At 39.5% G+C, this 20,033-nt stretch overlaps 1 protein-coding gene across 9 annotated transcripts in view; it reads left to right on the top strand.

Annotated features, from left to right (window-relative positions):
• The window catches only part of PLA2R1 (phospholipase A2 receptor 1), a 127,655-nt gene that overhangs the window by 26,254 nt on the left and 81,368 nt on the right, over nucleotides 1-20,033 (top strand). For 6 of the 9 annotated variants that reach the window (XR_012421155.1, XM_074009268.1, XM_074009266.1 and 3 more), the window contains 5 exons: nucleotides 4,790-4,963; nucleotides 8,971-9,084; nucleotides 9,591-9,734; nucleotides 15,379-15,573; nucleotides 18,112-18,269. The exons of 1 other annotated variant lie outside the window; for it this stretch is intronic. Coding sequence is in view for 7 of the 8 variants with exons in the window: in XM_074009268.1 (XP_073865369.1) it covers nucleotides 4,790-4,963; nucleotides 8,971-9,084; nucleotides 9,591-9,734; nucleotides 15,379-15,573; nucleotides 18,112-18,269 (785 nt within the window). In the remaining variant the exon portion in view is untranslated. The remainder of the gene's footprint in view (nucleotides 1-4,789; nucleotides 4,964-8,970; nucleotides 9,085-9,590; nucleotides 9,735-15,378; nucleotides 15,574-18,111; nucleotides 18,270-20,033) is intronic. 2 more of the 9 variants (XM_074009267.1, XM_074009269.1) reach the window with 1 other exon arrangement.

Here is a 20,033-nt window from a genome sequence, read left to right as displayed (position 1 = left end):
CCCCCATGAGGCCTGCCAGGTAAAGCCTTTGTAACTGCCTATGGTCAGGCCTCAAGAATCACATATAGGTTTTTAACCAGGAGTAGGATTTCTCACTCCTGAGAACTTGGAGGCTAGGAGAAAAAGTGAGACATTAATTCAGACTCCATGTTTCTGACATGCATAGCTAAGTTTATGGAGATATACAGTTGGAAAAGAAAATTAAATACTATTCAGGTTGGCACATGTTATATGTGAGTCAGTTATGTGGAGATGTGGACTAGGTAGGTAGATGTAATGATCTCTATGTATTTGGAAGTTATAGGAAATGGACCCATGAGAACAGGTTAGATAGCCATGTGCAGAAAGAATGTGTAGAATAGAAAGGAAGGGGGCTCAGGGCCAAGTCTGGAGGCCTCCAACATTTAATTTGAGTAGAGAAGAATAAATCAGCAAGGGAGACTGAAAGGGGGCAGCCAGGGAGGTTTAAGGGTAGCCTGGCATGGGAAGTCAGGCAAAGAGAGTAAATCAGCATGGAGAGGGAACTCAGCCTGCCAAGTGCTGATGAAGGGCCTTGTTTGATAAAGTCTCAAACTAACAGTTGCTGAATTTGGCAACACAGGGGTCATTGATGGCCTTAAACAAGATATACATTAATGGCTAGATTGAGTGGATGAGAGACTAAGTGGGAAATTAAAAGAGGATGAAACACGTCCCAAATCATTCTACGTATGCACTTCAGTTCATTAAAAAAGAGATGTAGTTTAGGAGGGGGAAATCACCTATTTATATAACACCATGAAAAAGATTTTGGTAATCTCTCATCATGTACTAGGAGACTCAGTTATATATGACACGATTGCTTCCCTGGAGCTCATAATTTAACAATAGAAGAGATGATATAAAGACAATCAAAGATGTAAAGAATATAACAATAGGATTCTAGCCCTTAGATTAGAATTTTTCCAGAATAATAAACATACCTGAAACGCCAGCCTTTGATCCTGCGTTTTCTGTGGCTTGGAAGGAGAGACTATATGTAAGTGCAAATGCCCAGGTCAAGGTGGGAGCCTGTGGAACGTGGTGGGTTCCCGGGGAGCAGTCTTTAAGCCAAAGGTTAACATGTGGGATGTTCTTGGGGAGCCCCTTCAGGATCAGTTCATGTGGAAAGGAAGGGAAGAGAGCAGGATTGCACAGAGGAGGCTCTGATGCAGGCCTGACGGCCCCTAGACCAACTCTATTCAGAGTTCTCAAGCTGGGGTGACCCTTCAGAGTTGCCCCTTGTTGGGAGACGGGGGCTAAGTATATCACTGCATTGACCAGTCATGGTCTGTCAACTGCCCTTGGGAAGGGAGAGTGACAATGGGCAAAGAGACTCTTCTGCCAAAGCAATCCTTAAAGAGCAGCACATCACAGTGTCTACGACAACATTTTCATTCCATTTGTTACTTACAACTTACAAATGAGATCCATGGAGTGACGTGCAGTCCACCTAGAGAAGCAGAGAAAAGACCTGTGTCTGCCTGTACAGAAGTACAAATTCTTATACAGGCTGAGTATCCCTTATCCAAAATTCTTGGGCCCAAAAGTGTTTTGGATTTCTGATTTTAGGATATTTGCATATACATAATAAGATTTCTTGGGCACAGGAGCCAAGTGTAAAGACAGAATTCATTTATGTTTCATATATACATTATACCCATAGCCTGAAGGTAATTTTATACAATATTTAAAATAATTTTGTGCATGAAACAAAGTATTGACCAAAACCCATCACACAAGATCAAGTGGTGTCATGTCAGCACTCAAAAAATTTTCACCATGTTGCCCAGGCTGGTCTTGAACTCCTGGGCTCAGCTTCCCAAAGGGCTGGGATTACAGACATGAGCCACCACACCCAGCCTCTTTCTTTCTCTTTTTGTAGCAATAGGGTCTCGCTTTGTTGACCTGGCGGGTCTCGAACTCCTGACTTCAAGTGATCCTCCCACTTCAGCCTCCCAAAGTGCTAGAATTACAGGCATGAGCCACTGTGACTGTCCTAAATGATTCTTATGCACGCCAAAACTATGAACACACCCCCGCTCCCCCATCATGGTCTCAGCTGTCATGGTGGGTGAGTATGGCTGAACTAGTGTCTCATAACACGTAGTAGCATATTGTCCATCTCAGGGAAGGCCTAGCATTTTAACTGAAAACAATCAAGGATTCCATCTCAATTGGGAAATTTCAGCCACCAGGGCAAAATGGTTACTGAAAATTTCCCTTCTCTTTTTCCTTTCTTTTTTTTCCTTCCCTTGAGTGTTACTTGGTGATAGCCTTGTCTTCTGCCTTCCTTTAATCTTGGATCCTTCTATAAACACATGTATCAGTCAGGAAACTCTATAGACAGCCTTAGATTTATATGTGATTTAAAACCTCTGGAATGTGTGTTGCAACCAGACATGAAAATAAACTTTCCACATATCCCAAGGGGACCATCTAAGTGTTATGAGGGAGAAAAAGACAAACAAAACAGATTTTATTGTCAAATAAGTTTGAAGTGCACTGAATTAAAATTAAGCATGTTTGTTTCCTCCAAAACTTCTCAGAGCCTTGAATATGCTAATATTTGTTGTGAATTTCCCAGAGAACCCTATGCATGCATTGTGTCTCAGATTTTCTTGGGGAGCCTCTTAAAGTTGTCTTACTTTGGGGATCACACTTTGGGAAAGGCTGTCCTAGATTTCAGCTGGTTATCTGTCAGTCATTTTCAGTCATGCTGCAGTATGGCTCACATTCTCTGCATTCTGATATTTTCTGTTTGAGTTTGATTTCCGGTCATTATTGTGGCTACTTTTTTCACCTTGGAGTTTGATTTAAAATGTTAGCAAAAGCACCCAAACTCAGTCTTAATTTTCTGTTATTTCAAAACACTTCGGACTTCAGCTCCACATTTCATACTTTATTTAATTTACTTTTGAGCATACTATGCAGTCTTCGGCCAGTGTCTTACAAGTGGATCTTGCTTCTATTCGTCTTGGCTGAAAGAATTTTCTTAAACTATATGTCAGTGTTCCGGTGCTTGATGTTTATTTGAAAACTTGTGTTTACTATTGACTTATATTCCTACTCTATCCTTTTGTTTTAGCATTTTGTATTTGGGAAGAAATGCCTTTGAAATAACATTTGTATCCACTAAAATGAACTTTTAAAGACACAAGTTTTCAATGTAAAGTTCTTTTTTTTTTTAATTTATTTATTATTATTATACTTTAAGTTGTAGGGTACATGTGCATAACGTGCAGTTTTGTTACATATGTATACTTGTGCCATGTTGGTGTGCTGCACCCATCAGCTCGTCATTTACATCAGGTATAACTCCCAATGAAATCCCTCCCCCCTCCCCCCTCCCCATGATAGGCCCCGGTGTGTGATGTTCCCCTTCCTGAGTCCAAGTGATCTCATTGTTCAGTTCCCACCTATGAGTGAGAACATGCGGTGTTTGGTTTTCTGTTCTTGTGATAGTTTGCTAAGAATGATGGTTTCCAGCTGCATCCATGTCCCTACAAAGGACACAAACTCATCCTTTTTGATGGCTGCATAGTATTCCATGGTGTATATGTGCCACATTTTCTTAATCCAATCTGTCACTGATGGACATTTGGGTTGATTCCAAGTCTTTGCTATTGTGAATAGTGCTGCAATAAACATACGTGTGCATGTGTCTTTAGAAAACCCCATTGTCTCAGCCCAAAATCTCCTTAAGCTGATAAGCAACTTCAGCAAAGTCTCAGGATACAAAATTAATGTGCAAAAATCACAAGCATTCTTATACACCAGTAACAGACAAACAGAGAGCCAAATCAGGAATGAACTTCCATTCACAATTGCTTCAAAGAGAATAAAATACCTAGGAATCCAACTTACAAGGGATGTAAAGGACCTCTTCAAGGAGAACTACAAACCACTGCTCAGTGAAATAAAAGAGGACACAAACAAATGGAAGAACATACCATGCTCATGGATAGGAAGAATCAATATCGTGAAAATGGCCATACTGCCCAAGGTAATTTATAGATTCAGTGCCATCCCCATCAAGCTACCAATGAGTTTCTTCACAGAATTGGAAAAAACTGCTTTAAAGTTCATATGGAACCAAAAAGAGCCCGCATCTCCAAGACAACCCTAAGTCAAAAGAACAAAGCTGGAGGCATCACGCTACCTGACTTCAAACTATACTACAAGGCTACAGTAACCAAAACAGCATGGTACTGGTACCAAAACAGAGATATAGACCAATGGAACAGAACAGAGTCCTCAGAAATAATACCACACATCTACAGCCATCTGATCTTTGACAAACCTGAGAGAAACAAGAAATGGGGAAAGGATTCCCTATTTAATAAATGGTGCTGGGAAAATTGGCTAGCCATAAGTAGAAAGCTGAAACTGGATCCTTTCCTTACTCCTTATACGAAAATTAATTCAATGTAAAGTTCTAAATAACAAAAGAACTCAGATCTTATTTTCACAAATACTTCGCTTCCATTTCCTTCTCTTAAAACTGGTTCCTATTATTACTCTGGAAAGGATTATAGCTTCTTCATAGGTGATTTCTTATATTTCCTTAGGTAAATCATGAAAGAGTTTAACCGTATCTTAACAATGGGATAGCAATGCAGATTTTATCATAAAGATCTAATCAAGAATAGATAAGGCACTGAAGTTTTAGAGATTGCAAGATGGAATAATTCCGTTCAGATTTATGTTACAAATATGTTGCTGTATAGATAAAATAAGACTTGGATGATTTAACGGCCGTTGTTTCCAGCCTCTGCAGAAGTAAGCTGTGATACTATTTGGGAGAAGGACCTCAATTCACACATTTGTTACCAGTTCAACCTGCTTTCATCTCTCTCTTGGAGCGAGGCACATTCTTCATGCCAGATGCAAGGAGGTGCTCTGTTAAGTATTACAGATGAAACTGAAGAAAATTTCGTAAGGGGTAAGTAGGTGGATGATGCACATTGATACTGATACAATAAAAAGACTGTTGTTAACTGATTTCACATATACAAAAATATATTCTGAAAAAAAAGCTCTTAGAAAATATTTTTCTTTCCTTAATATGGCCCAAAACTCTCACCCAAAATGTTTCCATGAACCTTGAGTGATTCCATTTGGCATCCAGTGATGTCTTTCTTATTTTCTCCCCCTTGGAGAAGAGAATTTGAGGCCACAGCAAGGGACTCAGGAGAGTTGCAGTTCTAACAGGTGAATCAGGAAGATTTCTAAATTTAAGGGCTATTTCTTGCTCTTCTAGAGATCTTAGCCATTCCATTTCCATTAATAAATCATTAAGCATTTTATTAATTAAACGAAATCTTACGTATCATTCACCATGTGCAGGTACATCATAGGCCTTTTGGTGGGTCCCAAAAACAAAATCTTAAACTTTGGTGGGAAAAGCAAAAGCACATATATGTTAACTAACAGTATAGACAATAATGTGTTAAAAGAATTGTGCCAGTAAACTAAGACTTGTGTTTCACTCATTTCCTACACTCTCCTCTTACTTTTCCTTTATAGATTAAATGTATTTGTATGTGTGTACGCACACCTCTTTAAAAACTTGTGGAAACATTAGAAAATATCACAAAATTAGTCACTTTCATTAACAGTTTTTGATGCCACTTTTTTCCAAATATTATTGCATATGTAGTCCATGTTTATTTTAGAATAATTTGTAAAATTCAGATATATAGAAAGAAAAACCAATGAAAAAGTTCCCATAGTTCTGTAATCCAGAGATAACTGTTTTCTCTGCAAAAACATATAAATGCATGTGTACATACATAGTCTATATTAAAAATGGTATTATATGAAAACATGGCAGCAGCCAGGCGCAGTGGCTCACACTTGTAATCCCAGCACTATGGGAGGCCAAGGTGGGTGAATCAGTTGAGGCCAAGAGTTCGAGACCAGCCTGGCCAACATGGTGAAACCCTCTCTCTACTAAAAATACAAAAATTTGCCGGATGTGGTGGCATACACCCGTAGTCCCAGCTACTAAGGAGACTGAGGCAGGAGAATCACTTGAACCTGGGAGGTAGAGGATGCAGTGAGCCAAGATCATGCCATTGCACTCCAGCCCGGGCTGCAGAACCAGACTCCATATCAAAATACATAAATACATAAATAAAAAATAAAAATAAATAAAAACATGGCAGCTATTGCACAGTGGTTAGAAGAGCAGGGAGCCACCTGGGTTTGAATCCTGCCTCTACCACTTGAGTAGCAGGGTTACTCAAGCAAGTGATTTAACCGCTCTGTGCCTCAATTTCCCCCTCTACCAAGTGGAAATAATAATAATGCAAATTCCTTGTGTGGATTACATATTTTAATACAGGTGAAATCATAGAAAAGTGCCTGGCACACATAACAAACACTCAGTGTGTGTTAACCATTTAGCAACAACTATGTACACAGTTTGGTAATCTGGTTATTTTATTTACCTGCATATAATGAACATTTGCCTGTATCTATAAATATAGATCTACATAATAATTTTTAATGGTTACATAGTAGTATAGGTTAGTGGTAATACATTGATCGAATCTCCTTTTACTAGAGATATATTGATGAAACCATTTGTTTTTTATTTATTTATTTGTTGATATTGTAAACCATCCCTGCACATAGCTTTGTGCATACCTCCCCAATTATTTTTTATAAGTTTGCAGAAGTGTGTTCACTGGATGGAAAAGTAAGCACACTTTAAAGCTTTTGTAAGTCATTAATATCTTCCAGAAGGATTGTAAGAAATGAATGAGCAATGTGTGCCTACCCTTTCCCCACAGCTGTGCAAAAGTCAGAAATTATTATTGAATTTGATTTGAGTAAGTCATAGTGCAGGAAAACATCAATTTTCAAAATCATTATAAGCCTGAAATGGTTTTCATATAAAAGTTTACATGCCATTTATGAATTACAATTATCTATCTTAACTGCCAGGATCTGTCATGAGAAGGTCTGGAGTTATTCATCAAATTTGAATAACAATTTAAAAAAATAAGACATGTCAGGGACTTTGCTTTAACTACCTCAGTTCTATATTTAGTCTTTGGGAATTGTTTGGAAAAACAGAAGTCTGTTCATAAAGACAGAAACTTGTTCATTCCAACCAAGGTATTTTTTAATGATGAAAATAATCTAATGTTTCTTGCTAATTCTGGTGAACATGTACTATGGTACAAGGAATTATCTAAGCTGTCATGAATGCCAAGAAATATCCAAAGGAATTTAAATTCTAGTTTCTTATTTCAGTATTGTGGGCCAGCTTAGTCATAAAGATAAATAGATGGTTTTTTGTGCCTTCAGACATCGATTATAAATTGCACAATGATTTTTTATCTGCATTATTGAAACAATTGCACAATGGGTATTCAAAATAATTCTAAGATAAGAATAATTCACGTTTTAATATTTTAACTAGATTTTAAAATATCACTTGGCACTTGCCTGGATGTGAAATGTGAAAATTACTCCCTGCCTTGTCAATCCATTTCACTTCTTATCATCATAAGACCTGCTAAATGATTTAATCAAATGGTGCTATTGAAAGGAATAATCAAATGGACATTAGAAAGAGATTCCATGTGAATGCCATGGAAACTTGGAAGGGTGAAACCCACGTATAGGATGCTGTTTCTGTTTATTGATTTCTGGGGATCTCAAAATTATAAAGCACCTTTTTCTCTTTTCCTAAATGGGTTAGGCTCTTTGAGTTTTTCACAATTGTATTGAAATGTCTAGTCGCTGAGGATGCTGCAGCCTTGTTATATGACTACAATGACCTTCACAACCTGGGTAATCATACAGTCTATCATCCAAACTGAGACTCTTTTGATAGTAAAAGGGACTGTGATTAATAATTATTCTGGAACTACCAGCATGAACCATGAGCTTTCCAGGAAAACGGGGGCATACGGTCACCCTGTTTATAACTCTTATCCGTCAGGGTCTTAATCTCAGGCAGGACCCCTGCATCTGACTAAAAATACATTGCGCTCTGAAGCAGGTGAATTGTAAGCGAACAATGCTCTCCTTTGTAGATTAAAAGAGTAAATGGCAACATTTCAAAGCGTCACAAAATTGCCACTTTCATTACGTTTCTGATACTGGGTTTTGGTCCCCCCGACCCTCATTTTTACTGCACAAATAGTACCTATTTGTTCTGGAAGAATGTTTAAAATTTAGGTGCACAGAAAGAAAAACTGAAGAAAAATTCCCATAATTCTATAATCTTGATAACTATGTTTTTCTGCACGTCAATGCATGTTTTTATTCATAGTGTCTTTAACAAACATAGTATTGCCTTAAACCTAGAGTTGTAGTGGACTGGTTAAGAGGAGGGGCCACAGAGCCAGCCTGCCATAAAATCTTCCTCCACCTCAAGCTGTGGAAGCAGCCTCTAGTTTGCACTGCACACAGCCTTAGGTCCCAACCTGCTAGGGATGCCCCGAGACACTCTGGTCCCTCCTGTTGAGCAGACAACTCCTAGTGGCTCTCACACTGTACACCCCTCCTTGATCTACTCCAGCACACTTTTTTACCTTTGAAGATGTGCCTCTGTTCACTTTCTGGGAGTGACCCTGCACACCTCCTCCTCCACCCTATAAAACCTTTAAGTTCATGAGCTCACTCAAGTAAGATGGCCTCAAATGTGCAACCATGCACCCTTGTCTAGATTGACAACCGTGAAAGGCAACATTTCTGGGTACTCGCATGAAGCATTCACAGTTGAAAAACAGCTGTCAGTGAGCCTGCCCTGTTTCTCAAGATGGTGGGAGCCTGCTTTATCACTCAGAAGCACCACGTGCATTCTCTGCACCTTTCCTATCATTGACTGGGATTAATTTCTGACTCCATGATCCAGGAATAGGAGAACAAGAAAGATGTGTGACACTGGATTTTTTTTTTTTTTTTGAAGCTTCATAATTTTCATTTCAGAGCACATGAGCAGTAAGGCAGTGGAGGTGTGGATCGGTCTCAATCAGCTGGATGAACACGCTGGCTGGCAGTGGTCTGATGGAACACCGCTCAACTACCTAAATTGGAGCCCAGGTACCCGCAGTGTTTTCTTTGCCTTTGTCACGTGGCATCATCCTGCAGCCTTACACCGCAGCGTTTCCCATGCACATAGGACATGCTTTTCTGAGAGTAGTTTGTAAACATTTTTTAACTGACTGAATTCTTTTAAGGCAAGCTTTTCCAAACAAGAAAATAGAGTCCAGGAAGATAAGCTTTTTAGCCAAAGTTGCAAGAGAATTTGGGTACAAGCCAAGATTCCAGTCTGCTGCTTTAAAAAATACCTACAAATTGCAAAGTATCTCTCTACTTTAAGATAGTAAAATTGGGTCTTTTGGAATCTTTGGGAAATCATTTAATTGACATGCCTGGACTGTAACTGCAAAATCATGGATAACATCTTATAGGATATAACATCTTTACAGGATTTACTATACATGACAAGCAAAAAGGCTATCCCCTTGATGCTGAAACTACATTTCAATATATATTAAACTAGCTGCTTTTGCTTCTAATATTAAACACACTCTTTGTATTTTCAGATGTAAATTTTGAGCCATTTGTTGAAAATCACTGTGGAACATTTAGCTCATTTATGCCAAGTGCCTGGAGGAGTCGGGATTGTGAGTCCACCTTGCCATATATATGTAAAAAATATCTAAACCACACTGATCATGAAATAGTTGGTAAGTGTTTTTATTTTAAGTTGTTCTTAGGTGTTGTTTACTTGTCCTCTCAATATATGTAAATTTCTCTAATTTTTACTAATAATTCATAATGTAAACTTAGCTAAATCTAGTTTATATTTATATGAAAAAATGTGTAATTAGATAATATCTGCTATGTCAAAGGGACTGTGATTTTAACAAATGCATTTAGGTTTTTACTAAAAAACTGAAATAAACCGAGCATAGCAAACATTTTCTTCCTCTCTTCTAAAAAATTTGCACTCTTAGTCACTCTGTATTAGAAAAATAAGATACATTTCTTTTTCTATTCTAGTTTTGAGTTTTATTTATTGTTCCCCTAGAAATTAAACATAATTTAAAAAACAATTTTATATAATTATTTACTTCATTGATTTTCTGGCACACTCTGAATCTCTTATTAGTAACACACCCTCCTCCCTGAAATCACATGCAGGACTTTTTAGATGGAGTTAATACTTAAATAATATCTAATCACAGTCTACTACCAGAAGTCCAATTATTTCTGTTTTCAGGTCTATAACCTCTTTCTAGTTTCTCTGAGAATTAATGTCTTAACTCCAAATGTAGAGATAAAAATATAACTTTTTTTTTTCTTTTGAGACAGAGTCTCGCTCTGTGGTCCAGGCTGGAGTGCAGTGGCACAATCTCAGCTCACTGCAAGCTCAGCCCTCCTGCCTCACTCTCCTGAGTAGCTGGGAGTACAGGCGCCCGCCACTACGCCTGGCTAATTTGTTGTATAGTTAGTAGAGATGGAGTTTCACCGTGTTAGCCAGGATGGTCTCGATCTCCTGACCTTGTGATCTACCCTCCTCGGCCTCCCAAAGTTCTGGGATTACAGGCGTGAGCCACCGCGCCCGGCCAATATAACCATTTTATAAAGAATCATTGCAAAAATATTAGAAAAACTCTAGATTTAAAATAATAAGCTGAATTATCATTTTTAAATATTGTCTCTGACAATCGGGTTTTAACTTTCATTTTCCTTTAAATAGCTAACTAGAAGTTTTGTAGAATATGGGGTACAAGTTGGGGAAAAAAGAAGCATCTTGCCATTTTTTAATGTAGAGATTTGTCCATTATTTCAGGAATTTGCTGAAATTGCTACCACCTGTTATTGTCCTTTTCCCTCCCTCTCTTCCTTCTTTCATATTCCTTTCTCCATTCCTTCTCTCTTCATTTTTTCTTTCTTTCTTATGCCATCTTGCATTCCCTCCTGCCACCCTTCATTTCTTCTGTTATATTTATCCTTCTGGTCTGCTAATTGAGGTCAGAAGACCAGAAATGGGAGTAGTTAAGTTAGCTCGTTTGGATTATTGGCTTTGCTTCAAGTTCAACACATTCTTCTGCGGATCGATTGAAGTCTTGCTTTTGTGACCCAGGCTGGAATGCAATGGCGCGATCTCAGATCAGTGCAACCTCTGCCTCCCGGGTTCAAGCAATTCTGCCTCAGCCTCCCAAGTAGCTGGGATTACAGGCACCTACCACCATGCCCAGCTAATTTTTGTATTTTTAGTAGAAACAGGGTTTCACCATGTTCACCAGGCTGGTCTCGAACTCCTGACCTGAGGCTATCCATCCGCCTCAGCCTCCCAAAGTGCTGGGATTACAGGCGTGAGCCACCACGTGCAGCCTAAAATTCCAAGTTTAAAAAGGGTGTCATGAGTACTTTTTTAGGCTGAAAACCATTGGGGTCAATGATATACAAAATTCTAACACTCTTTGGCCATGATTCCAATTGCTGTCAGAGTCCTAGAAACAATTTTAAAAGAATGTTTTGTTTCCCACAGTGAAATCATATTTAGTTTAAATTCGTTCTTAATGGAGGCACCTCGTTGTGGTTAATAAAATAAGGCAAAAAATGCCATCATCAGATAGGGGACAGTCTCGCGAGAAAGGAAAACCAACATATAGCATGTGCATCACCACTGCCCTCCAATGTCCAAGCATCATGGCACTGTGTTCCTGAAAGCCCCACCTGGCATCCGTATCAGCCCAGAGCAACACCGTGGACACTCAAGACTTGTCTTCAAAGTGAAACCTATTTGTCATCCCCATTTTAGAGGAAGTCATCAGAGTTTTAGGCTCTTTTCAGCTGGGGATAAATATCTACCTCACCCATACACTATGTATAAAATCCCTGAAATGCCATTTAAATTGTATTCCATAATACTTCTTTTAAATGTAAAAAGGTTTCAAAAATGAACGACTTTGTTAAATTTTATACCTAGTCCCAACACCCTGCTTTCATTGTATGTCCTTTGTCAAGTCTCTTTACTTCTTTGGTTTTGTTGTTGTTGTTTGTTTTACTTTTTTACTATTTTTTAAAATAAAATATACTATATATGTTCAAAGTATACAATATGATGTCATAGGATATATATATATATAGTAAAATGGTTATTTTAGTGACACAAATTAACACATGCATCATCTCACTTAGTTACCCATTTCCCCCACTGTGACAAGAGCAACTATAGTTTACTCATTTATCAAGAATCCTGAATACACTATATTAACTATAGTCCTCATGCTGTACAGTAGACCTTTAGACTTGTTCATCCTACAGATCTGCTACTTGTATCCTTTTTCCTACCTCTGCTCATTTTCTCTCTTTGACTCCTAGTAACCTTTTATCCGTTCAGTCATTCTGTGTTTTGATTAGACAATTTAATCCATTTGCATTCAGAGTAATGATTGATAGGTAAAGACTTACTATTGCCATTTTGTTCATTGTTTTCTGCTTGTTTTATAGATTCTTTTTTCTTTCTTCCTCTCTTATTGTTTACCTTTGTGATTTGGTGATTTTTTGTGTGTGTGTGGTGCTAAATTTCAATTCCTTTCTCTTTATCAGTTGTGTATCTGCTATAGTTTTTTTTTTTTTTCTTTGTGGTTATCATATGGCTTACATAAAACATCTTGTAGTTATAATGGACTGTTTTACACTGATAACTGCTTAACTTTAGTTGCATACAATCACTCTAGATTTTTACCCTACCTCCAATAGTTAAAATTTTGATGTCACTATTTACATCTTTTAATATTGTGTATTTCTTAATTTATTGTAGCTATAGTTATGTTTTAGCATTTTGGTTATTTATTTATTTATTTACTTATTTATTTATGTTTTAGAGACAGGGTCTTGCTCTGTTGCCCAGGCTGGAATATGGTGGCGTGATCATAGCTCGACCTCCTGGGTTCAACTAATCCTCCCACCTCAGCCTCCCAAAGTGCTGGGATTACAGCCGTGAGCCACTGTGCCCAACCTATTTTTGACAATTTTGACTTTAATCTTCATACTGGATATATAAATGATTTACAGACCACCATTACAGTATTTGAACATTCTGAATTTGACTATATATTTACCTCCAAGGAAGAAGGGGTACTCTGGAGGTTTGGCTCCAGGGAACAGCGCACGGCTGTAATTTGGGAACCAGAACCAGTATGGCACTGTGGCAACTCCAGCTCTAGGGGTGAAGCACCAGGCAGTGGTGACTCCGGACCCTGGGATGGTGGGACACATCAGAATCTCAGACTCTGTGAGGTCAGGTTCAGTAGCAACAAGGACCCAGGAATGTTGGCATATAGCTATGGCCTGTTTCCTGGGGGGCAAGGAGCAGCAAAATGATGACTCCTCTCCCGGGGAAGGCGGGGTGCCTCAGCAGTTCAGGCTTTGTGGGACTAGTCCAGTTCCAGGAAAGCAGGGTGCTACAGCTGTTTGGCCTGGAGGGCAGGATGTCCCAGCCTTGCCAATGCTGTTTCCATTGGATGCAGGGTACCACATCAGCCAAGCCCCACGAGGCACAGCTGCTCAGCTCAGCCAAGGCACCCATTCCCCCATGAGATGGGGCTGCTTCAGCTTAGGTGCTGGGGGGTATGACTGCTTTGGGCAGCTAAAGCACTGTTTCCCCTGGATTTGGGAGCCACTTCAGCTCAGGTGCCAGAGGTGTGACTGCTCTCGGCAGCCAGGGCAGGGATTCCCTGGGAGGCAGGGCGCCACTTCAGCACACATACTGGGGAATATGACTACTCTGGGAGGCCAAGGCACCATTTCTTTGGAGGCAGGGTGATAAGCCAGCTCAGGCTCTGAGGGGCATGGCACAGCAACAACCAGGAAAGGTAAATAGAGCAGCTCATGGCAACTTGGCCACGCCAGGTAGAGTGAGAGCCCCACAGCAATTTGGCATGGGGTTGGTGGGCCACGAGGTAGAAGTGGTGCAGTGGTTACAAAGCCTCAAAGATGGAGAAGTGCTGTGGCTACTCACTACCGGAGCAGAACATGACATTCTAGCAGTGGTTCTTTTTTCAAGATGGTGCAGCACAATAGCCCCACAGGCCACAGAGAGACAGGGTACAGCGTCAGAACTTTCTCTGGGGCAAGCATAGTCCTGTAGACTCCAGGCAGCCCCCTCAACTGGGCTTAGTGTCTGTGAAGGCTGCAGGGGTCCCCAGTAGCAAGGAGTGTAGGTGACCCTGGTGGTGTTGGAGGCTGCTGGGGTCCTCTTGCTCATACTTTCCTTACAGGGAGAAGTCTCTCCTGGCTCTAAGCTGCTTCCAACGGGGACTGGGGGAGATTGTGGGGGTGGAGGTGGCAAGGGTTTCTGTGCTCCATGTTGTTTCTGCTACTCCCTTGATGTGCTCCAGCACTCTCTTTCAGCTGCCTTTGTGAAAATGTAATCATTTATTCGTTGCTTTGGCTGTTCCTATAGCAGGGATGAGTGCCAGGTTTTACCAGAAAGGGGTCCCAATCCAGACCCCAAGAAAGAATTGGAGGTGAATCCATAAAAGGAAAGCAAGTTTATCAGGAAAGTAAAGGAATAAAGATTGGCTACTCCAGAGGCTGAGCAGCGGCTTGGGCTGCTCAGCTGATTACACTTACAGTTCTTTCTCGATTATATGCTAAACAAGGGGTAGATTATTCATGAGTTTTCTGGGAAAGGAGTATACCATTTCCGGAAATGAGGGTTCCTCCCCCTTTTAGAACATATAGGGTAACTTCCTGATGTTGCCATGGCTTGTAAACTGTCATAGCATTGGTGGGAGTGTCTTTTAGCATGCTAATACATTATAATTAGCATATAATGAGCAGCTAGGATCACCAGAGCTCACTTTCCTCACCATCTTGGTTTTGATGAGTTTTGGCCAGCTTCTTTACTGCAGCTTGTTTTATCAGCAAGGTCTTCGTGACCTGTATTTTGTGTTGACTTTCTGTCTCATCTTGTAGAATGCCTGACCTTCTGGAAATGCAGCTCAGTAGGTCTCAGCCTTATTTTACTCAGCCCCTAAACAAGATGGAATTGCTGTTGTTCAAAGGCTTCTGACACAGGTGTCTCTATCGGCCATTTTGCTGCCATCCCTCCTCTCCTTACTTCTTTGTACCTTCACTAGCTCATCTGGAAAATGAAATACTGAGGTTCATTTTATCCTAGATCTAGATCTAGATCATAGATTAGACCCTTCTCAACTCTGAAGATCTAGAATTCCATGATATATGTCATTTTGTATATTTCTGTTTTTCACATTTTTAAAGTAATCATATAAATGGCAATTTACATAAACTGTAATAAGTAATGTTAAAATAATTGTGGAAAATGACATTGTTTTTTGTTGGTTTAAAAAGAAAAAGATGCGTGGAAATATTATGCTACCCACTGTGAGCCTGGCTGGAATCCCTACAATCGTAATTGCTACAAACTTCAGAAAGAAGAAAAGACCTGGCATAAGGCTTTGCGTTCCTGTCAGGCTGATAACAGTGCATTAATAGATATAACCTCATTAGCAGAGGTGGAGTTTCTTGTAACCCTCCTTGGAGATGGTGAGTCCCAGCTGCCTTTGGTTTAAGAGGTATAAAATATAATGTAGTAACTACTTTTATTAGTAGAGTTGAAAAGAAATTTAAGTTATTTAAAAGTGGTTATTCATGACACATATATTTAAAGTTTCTAAATGTTATTCAGGAGTTCAAATTTATTGGATTTTTACAAAATACATGTTCAGAAACTTCGTAACATCTTCATATATGCCACATTTATTAGATGATTTTTAACTTTTTTGTAAAGTAGGAAAGTTCATTTCCTAAAACTTCTAGTGAAAAACCTAAACCTGTAATTTAGCTTTATGGCCACTAGATAGCAGTAGTGTGTTGTTATCATGTAATCCACATACTAAAGGGAACCCCTTAGGCAAATAATTGGATTTACACAATTTTAGCCGGTGAACATGGGTAATTTATTTGGTGAGGTGATGTTCAGACTGTTCCCCATGTATAGGAGTTTTAGGCTCCTGGCTTCCACCCAGCCTGAGTCCATCAGAGTTGGCTTGCTCTTCAATGTGTCATGCATTTGACATAGACTTCTGCTGAAAAATACTGAAATTATTTATTTCATTTTTCAGTTTTTAAAAATACAAAAAAATTTCCAGGATCTACTTTGATGACATTTTCAATTGTTAGGTTTTAGTATGGAGTGAAAACATGCATCCTTCTCTGTTATTTTTCCTAATCCTTTGCATTTGGGATTAAAGAACCCTGTGGGCTGCTTATCTCAACAAGGGCACTTACACATCTCTTTCAGCCACATAGGGTCCTTTCCTACCTAGGCTGTCAAGTTTTAATTCCTTTTCCAGCAACTCCACTTCAATTCCTTTAAGAGGTTTTGCTCCTTTTTTCTCATGGCAGAAAAAAGAAAAAGGAAAAAACATACTTTAAAAAATAGGTTTAAGAGGTACAGGTGAGTATTTCTTACATGCATATATTGCAGTGGTGAAATCTGGCCTCTTAGCGGTCCCATCACCCAGATAGTGAACATTGTACCCAACAGGTGATTTTTCAACCCTCAGCCTCACCCCTACCACCTTTTGGAGTCTCCAGTGTTTATTATCCTGCTCTGTATCTCCATGTGTCCCCATTGTTTAGCTCCCCCCATAAATGAGAACATGTAGTATTTGATGTTCTGAGTTATTTCACTTAGCAGAATCGCCTCAAGTGCTACCTGTGTGCAAAAGACATGATTTCATTCTTTTCTATGGCTGAGTAGTATTCCGTGATGTGTGTGTGTGTATATATATATGCATATATATGTGTATATATGTGTATATATATGCATATATGTGTATATATGTGTATATATATGCATATATGTGTATACATGTGTATATATATGCATATATGTGTATATATGTGTATATATATGTGTGTGTGTATATATATATAAAACCATATTTTGTTTATCCAGCCCTCCTCTGATGGATACTTACATGATTCCATCTTTGCTATTGTGAATAATGCTGTGATAAACATATGAGTACAGGTGTCTTTTTGATATGATTTTTTTCCCTTTGGGTATATATCCAGTAGTGGGATTGCTGGATTGAATGGTAGTTCTATGTTTAGTTCTTTGAGTAATCCCCATACTGTTTTCCATAAAGGTTGTACTAATTTACATTCCCACCAATAATGTATAAGTGTTCCTTTTTTTGCATCCTCACCAACATCTGTTGGGGGGGGAAAAAAACTTATCTTTAAGCTAGACTATCATTAAAAGTTTGTTTCATGCCCTTTTCATAATCCAGTGGGTCTTCCTATTTTTCCTTTCTCTAGGCAGAAGCAAAACCAGACTTTTCAGATCTACTTAATGTACATACACGATTCTAGCAGAAATCAGAGCCCCAGGAATCCAACTTGCTTAGGCTTTGTTGTTGCATTGGCTTTGGCTCACACTCTGCCTCACTTATAAGGCCTATATCAAGCAGATCTGGATATTATGGGGGTGTCTTAGTCCATTTTCTATTGATTATAATAGAATACAAAGAAACTGAGTAATTTATAAAGAAAAGAACTTTATTTCCTACAGTTATGGAGGCTGGGAAGTTCAAGGTCAAAGGGCCACATCTGGAGAGGGTCTCCTTGCTGGTGGGAATTCTCTGCAGAGTCCCATGGTGGCACAGGGCATCACATGGAGAGGGGGCTGAGTGTGCTGTCTCAGGTCTCTCTTCCTCTTCTTATAAAGCCACCAGTACCATTCCCATGAGAACTAGTTAATCCATTAACCCATTAATCCATTCATCAGGGCAGAGCCTTCATGACCCACTCGACCCTTAGAGGCTCCCCCTCAATATTGCCACATTGGGGATTAAGTTTCAACCTGAATTTTGGAGGGGACAAACATTCAAACCATAGCAGAGAGGGGAAAATGTTTAAACAGACATTTTATGCCAAGACTTAAACAGATTTCATTATGCAAAGAAATAAAGAAGAAATCACATGTGAAGTGGTATATTTTGGTAGTAACTCCAGGGTGTTATCTCCTTTGCAAATAATAGGATCCCGTAAGTAATTTACATTTATCTCTTACAGAAAATGCATCAGAAACATGGATTGGTTTGAGCAGCAATAAAATTCCAGTTTCCTTTGAATGGTCTAGTGACTCTTCAGTCATCTTTACTAATTGGCACACACTTGAGCCGCAAATTTTTCCAAATAGAAGCCAGCTGTGTGTCTCAGCAGAGCAGTCTGTAAGTCAATTCATTTGTTCAGTGTTCACTTTACTGGTCTTGTACTGAAGGCCACCTATGCTGGAGCCTTGGGCTATGGCAGAGACCAAGACAGGCACAATCCCTGCTCCTCATGGGCCTTCCATGTTAGAGAGTAAACAAGTACACACAGAAAAAACATGGTAATTATAGTTGTAATGATTGCTCCAAGGAAATATGTGACATGATAGTGAAAAGCTTGGGTTGGGGAAGGATAAGATAGTCACAGAAAGCATTTCTGAAAAGTTGACATTTAAGCTTGGACTTAAAAAAAAAAAAAAAACTCTCAGAGAGAAGGGGGAAGAATATTCTAAGCAGAACATGCAGAGGGTAGCAAGTGCAAAGGCCCAAAGACAGACCAAGACTTGCTATGTTGAATTATCAAAAAGGAGACCAGTGGTGAGGAGGTCGTAAGAGACGGGCAGTAGGAATTCTAAAATGCCAGGTTTCTAGACTGTGGTACAGTAATCAATAAAGTGCTTCAAGGGAACAAATGGCATGATCTGATTTACATTTTAAAATTAACTGTGGCTGCTACACAGAAAATGGTTAGGAGAGGGATAAAATGGAAGCAGAAAAGCCAGTTTGGAGGCTACACCAGAGTTGAATTAGGGTAGTGACTGTGAAGAGAAGTGGACAGATCCAAGTGTGCTTTGGAGAACAGGAGGTGTTGCTAAGTTAGATGTTGGGGTGGGAGAGAGGTCGGCTTTTGGCTTGAGCAACCACGGTTTTGGTGGATGGTGGTGCCATTGACTGCCGTGATGAAGATGAGGGGAAGAACTGAGGGATGGAAGATTACTCTGGAGAGTGATGGTTTTTAAGCTCCTTTATCTTATTCACATAAAAGGATTTAAACAGTATGTGTAACCTCTTTGAAAATTATGGATCAGTGGCAAGTCTTGCTCTTTTCCTCACGTGGATGGAGTGGTCCCAGTCGTCTGAACACCACATTCATCCCTATGTTCTAGTCTCTCATTTATCTAAAACATCTGATTATACAGAATTAGTTTAATCCCAAGCCATTTGAATAGTTTATTATGCCTAAAACAGACTTAATCTCTTTGATCAAGATAGCGGCTGAATACAGTGGCTGAGTTTTAGGAGGTTGTTGGGACTTGGTAGATGTCCTTATTCTTCTAACCACCGGGATACTCTGTCAAGTTCCCCCAAGAGGCAGTTTATTAAATGTTACTGACATGGCTTGACAAAGTAATTATGCCAGCCAAACAGGAAGCATTTCTGAGCACTTAACTTTTGTGACATGTTTCATGGTTTCATCTTTTAATGCTAGCACAGACAATTACAATTGTACAGTGCAGTAACAGTTATACATGCTAAGGCCGTGTCTCTCAGCCCCATATGAAGAAGGAGAAACATACCTCTCAATGTTTGTCTTGGGTCTAGCTCTGCTGAAATTCACCACAATGTTTTGTTTGTTTGTTTGTCTGTTTGTTTGTTTTTGAGACAGAGTCTCACTCTGTCACCCAGGCTGGAGTGCAGTAGTGCGATCTCAGCTCACTGCAACCTCCACTTCCTGGATTCAAGTGATTCTCATGCCTCAGCCTCCCGAGTTGCTGGGATTACAGGCCTGCACCACCACGCCTGGCTAATTTTTGTACTTTTAGTAGAGGTGGGGTTTCATGTTGCCCATGCTGGTCTCAAACTCCTGGACTCCACCCTCCTTAGCCTCCCAAAGTGTTGAGATTACTGGCGTGGGCCACTGTGCCTGGCCCACCACAGTTTATT

This window comes from Macaca fascicularis, chromosome 12 (assembly GCF_037993035.2).
Source record: "Macaca fascicularis isolate 582-1 chromosome 12, T2T-MFA8v1.1".
In the NCBI taxonomy this organism is placed as follows: Eukaryota; Metazoa; Chordata; class Mammalia; order Primates; family Cercopithecidae; genus Macaca; species Macaca fascicularis.
Note: the sequence above shows the minus strand (reverse complement) of the source record. Positions and strands in the feature narration are given on the sequence as shown.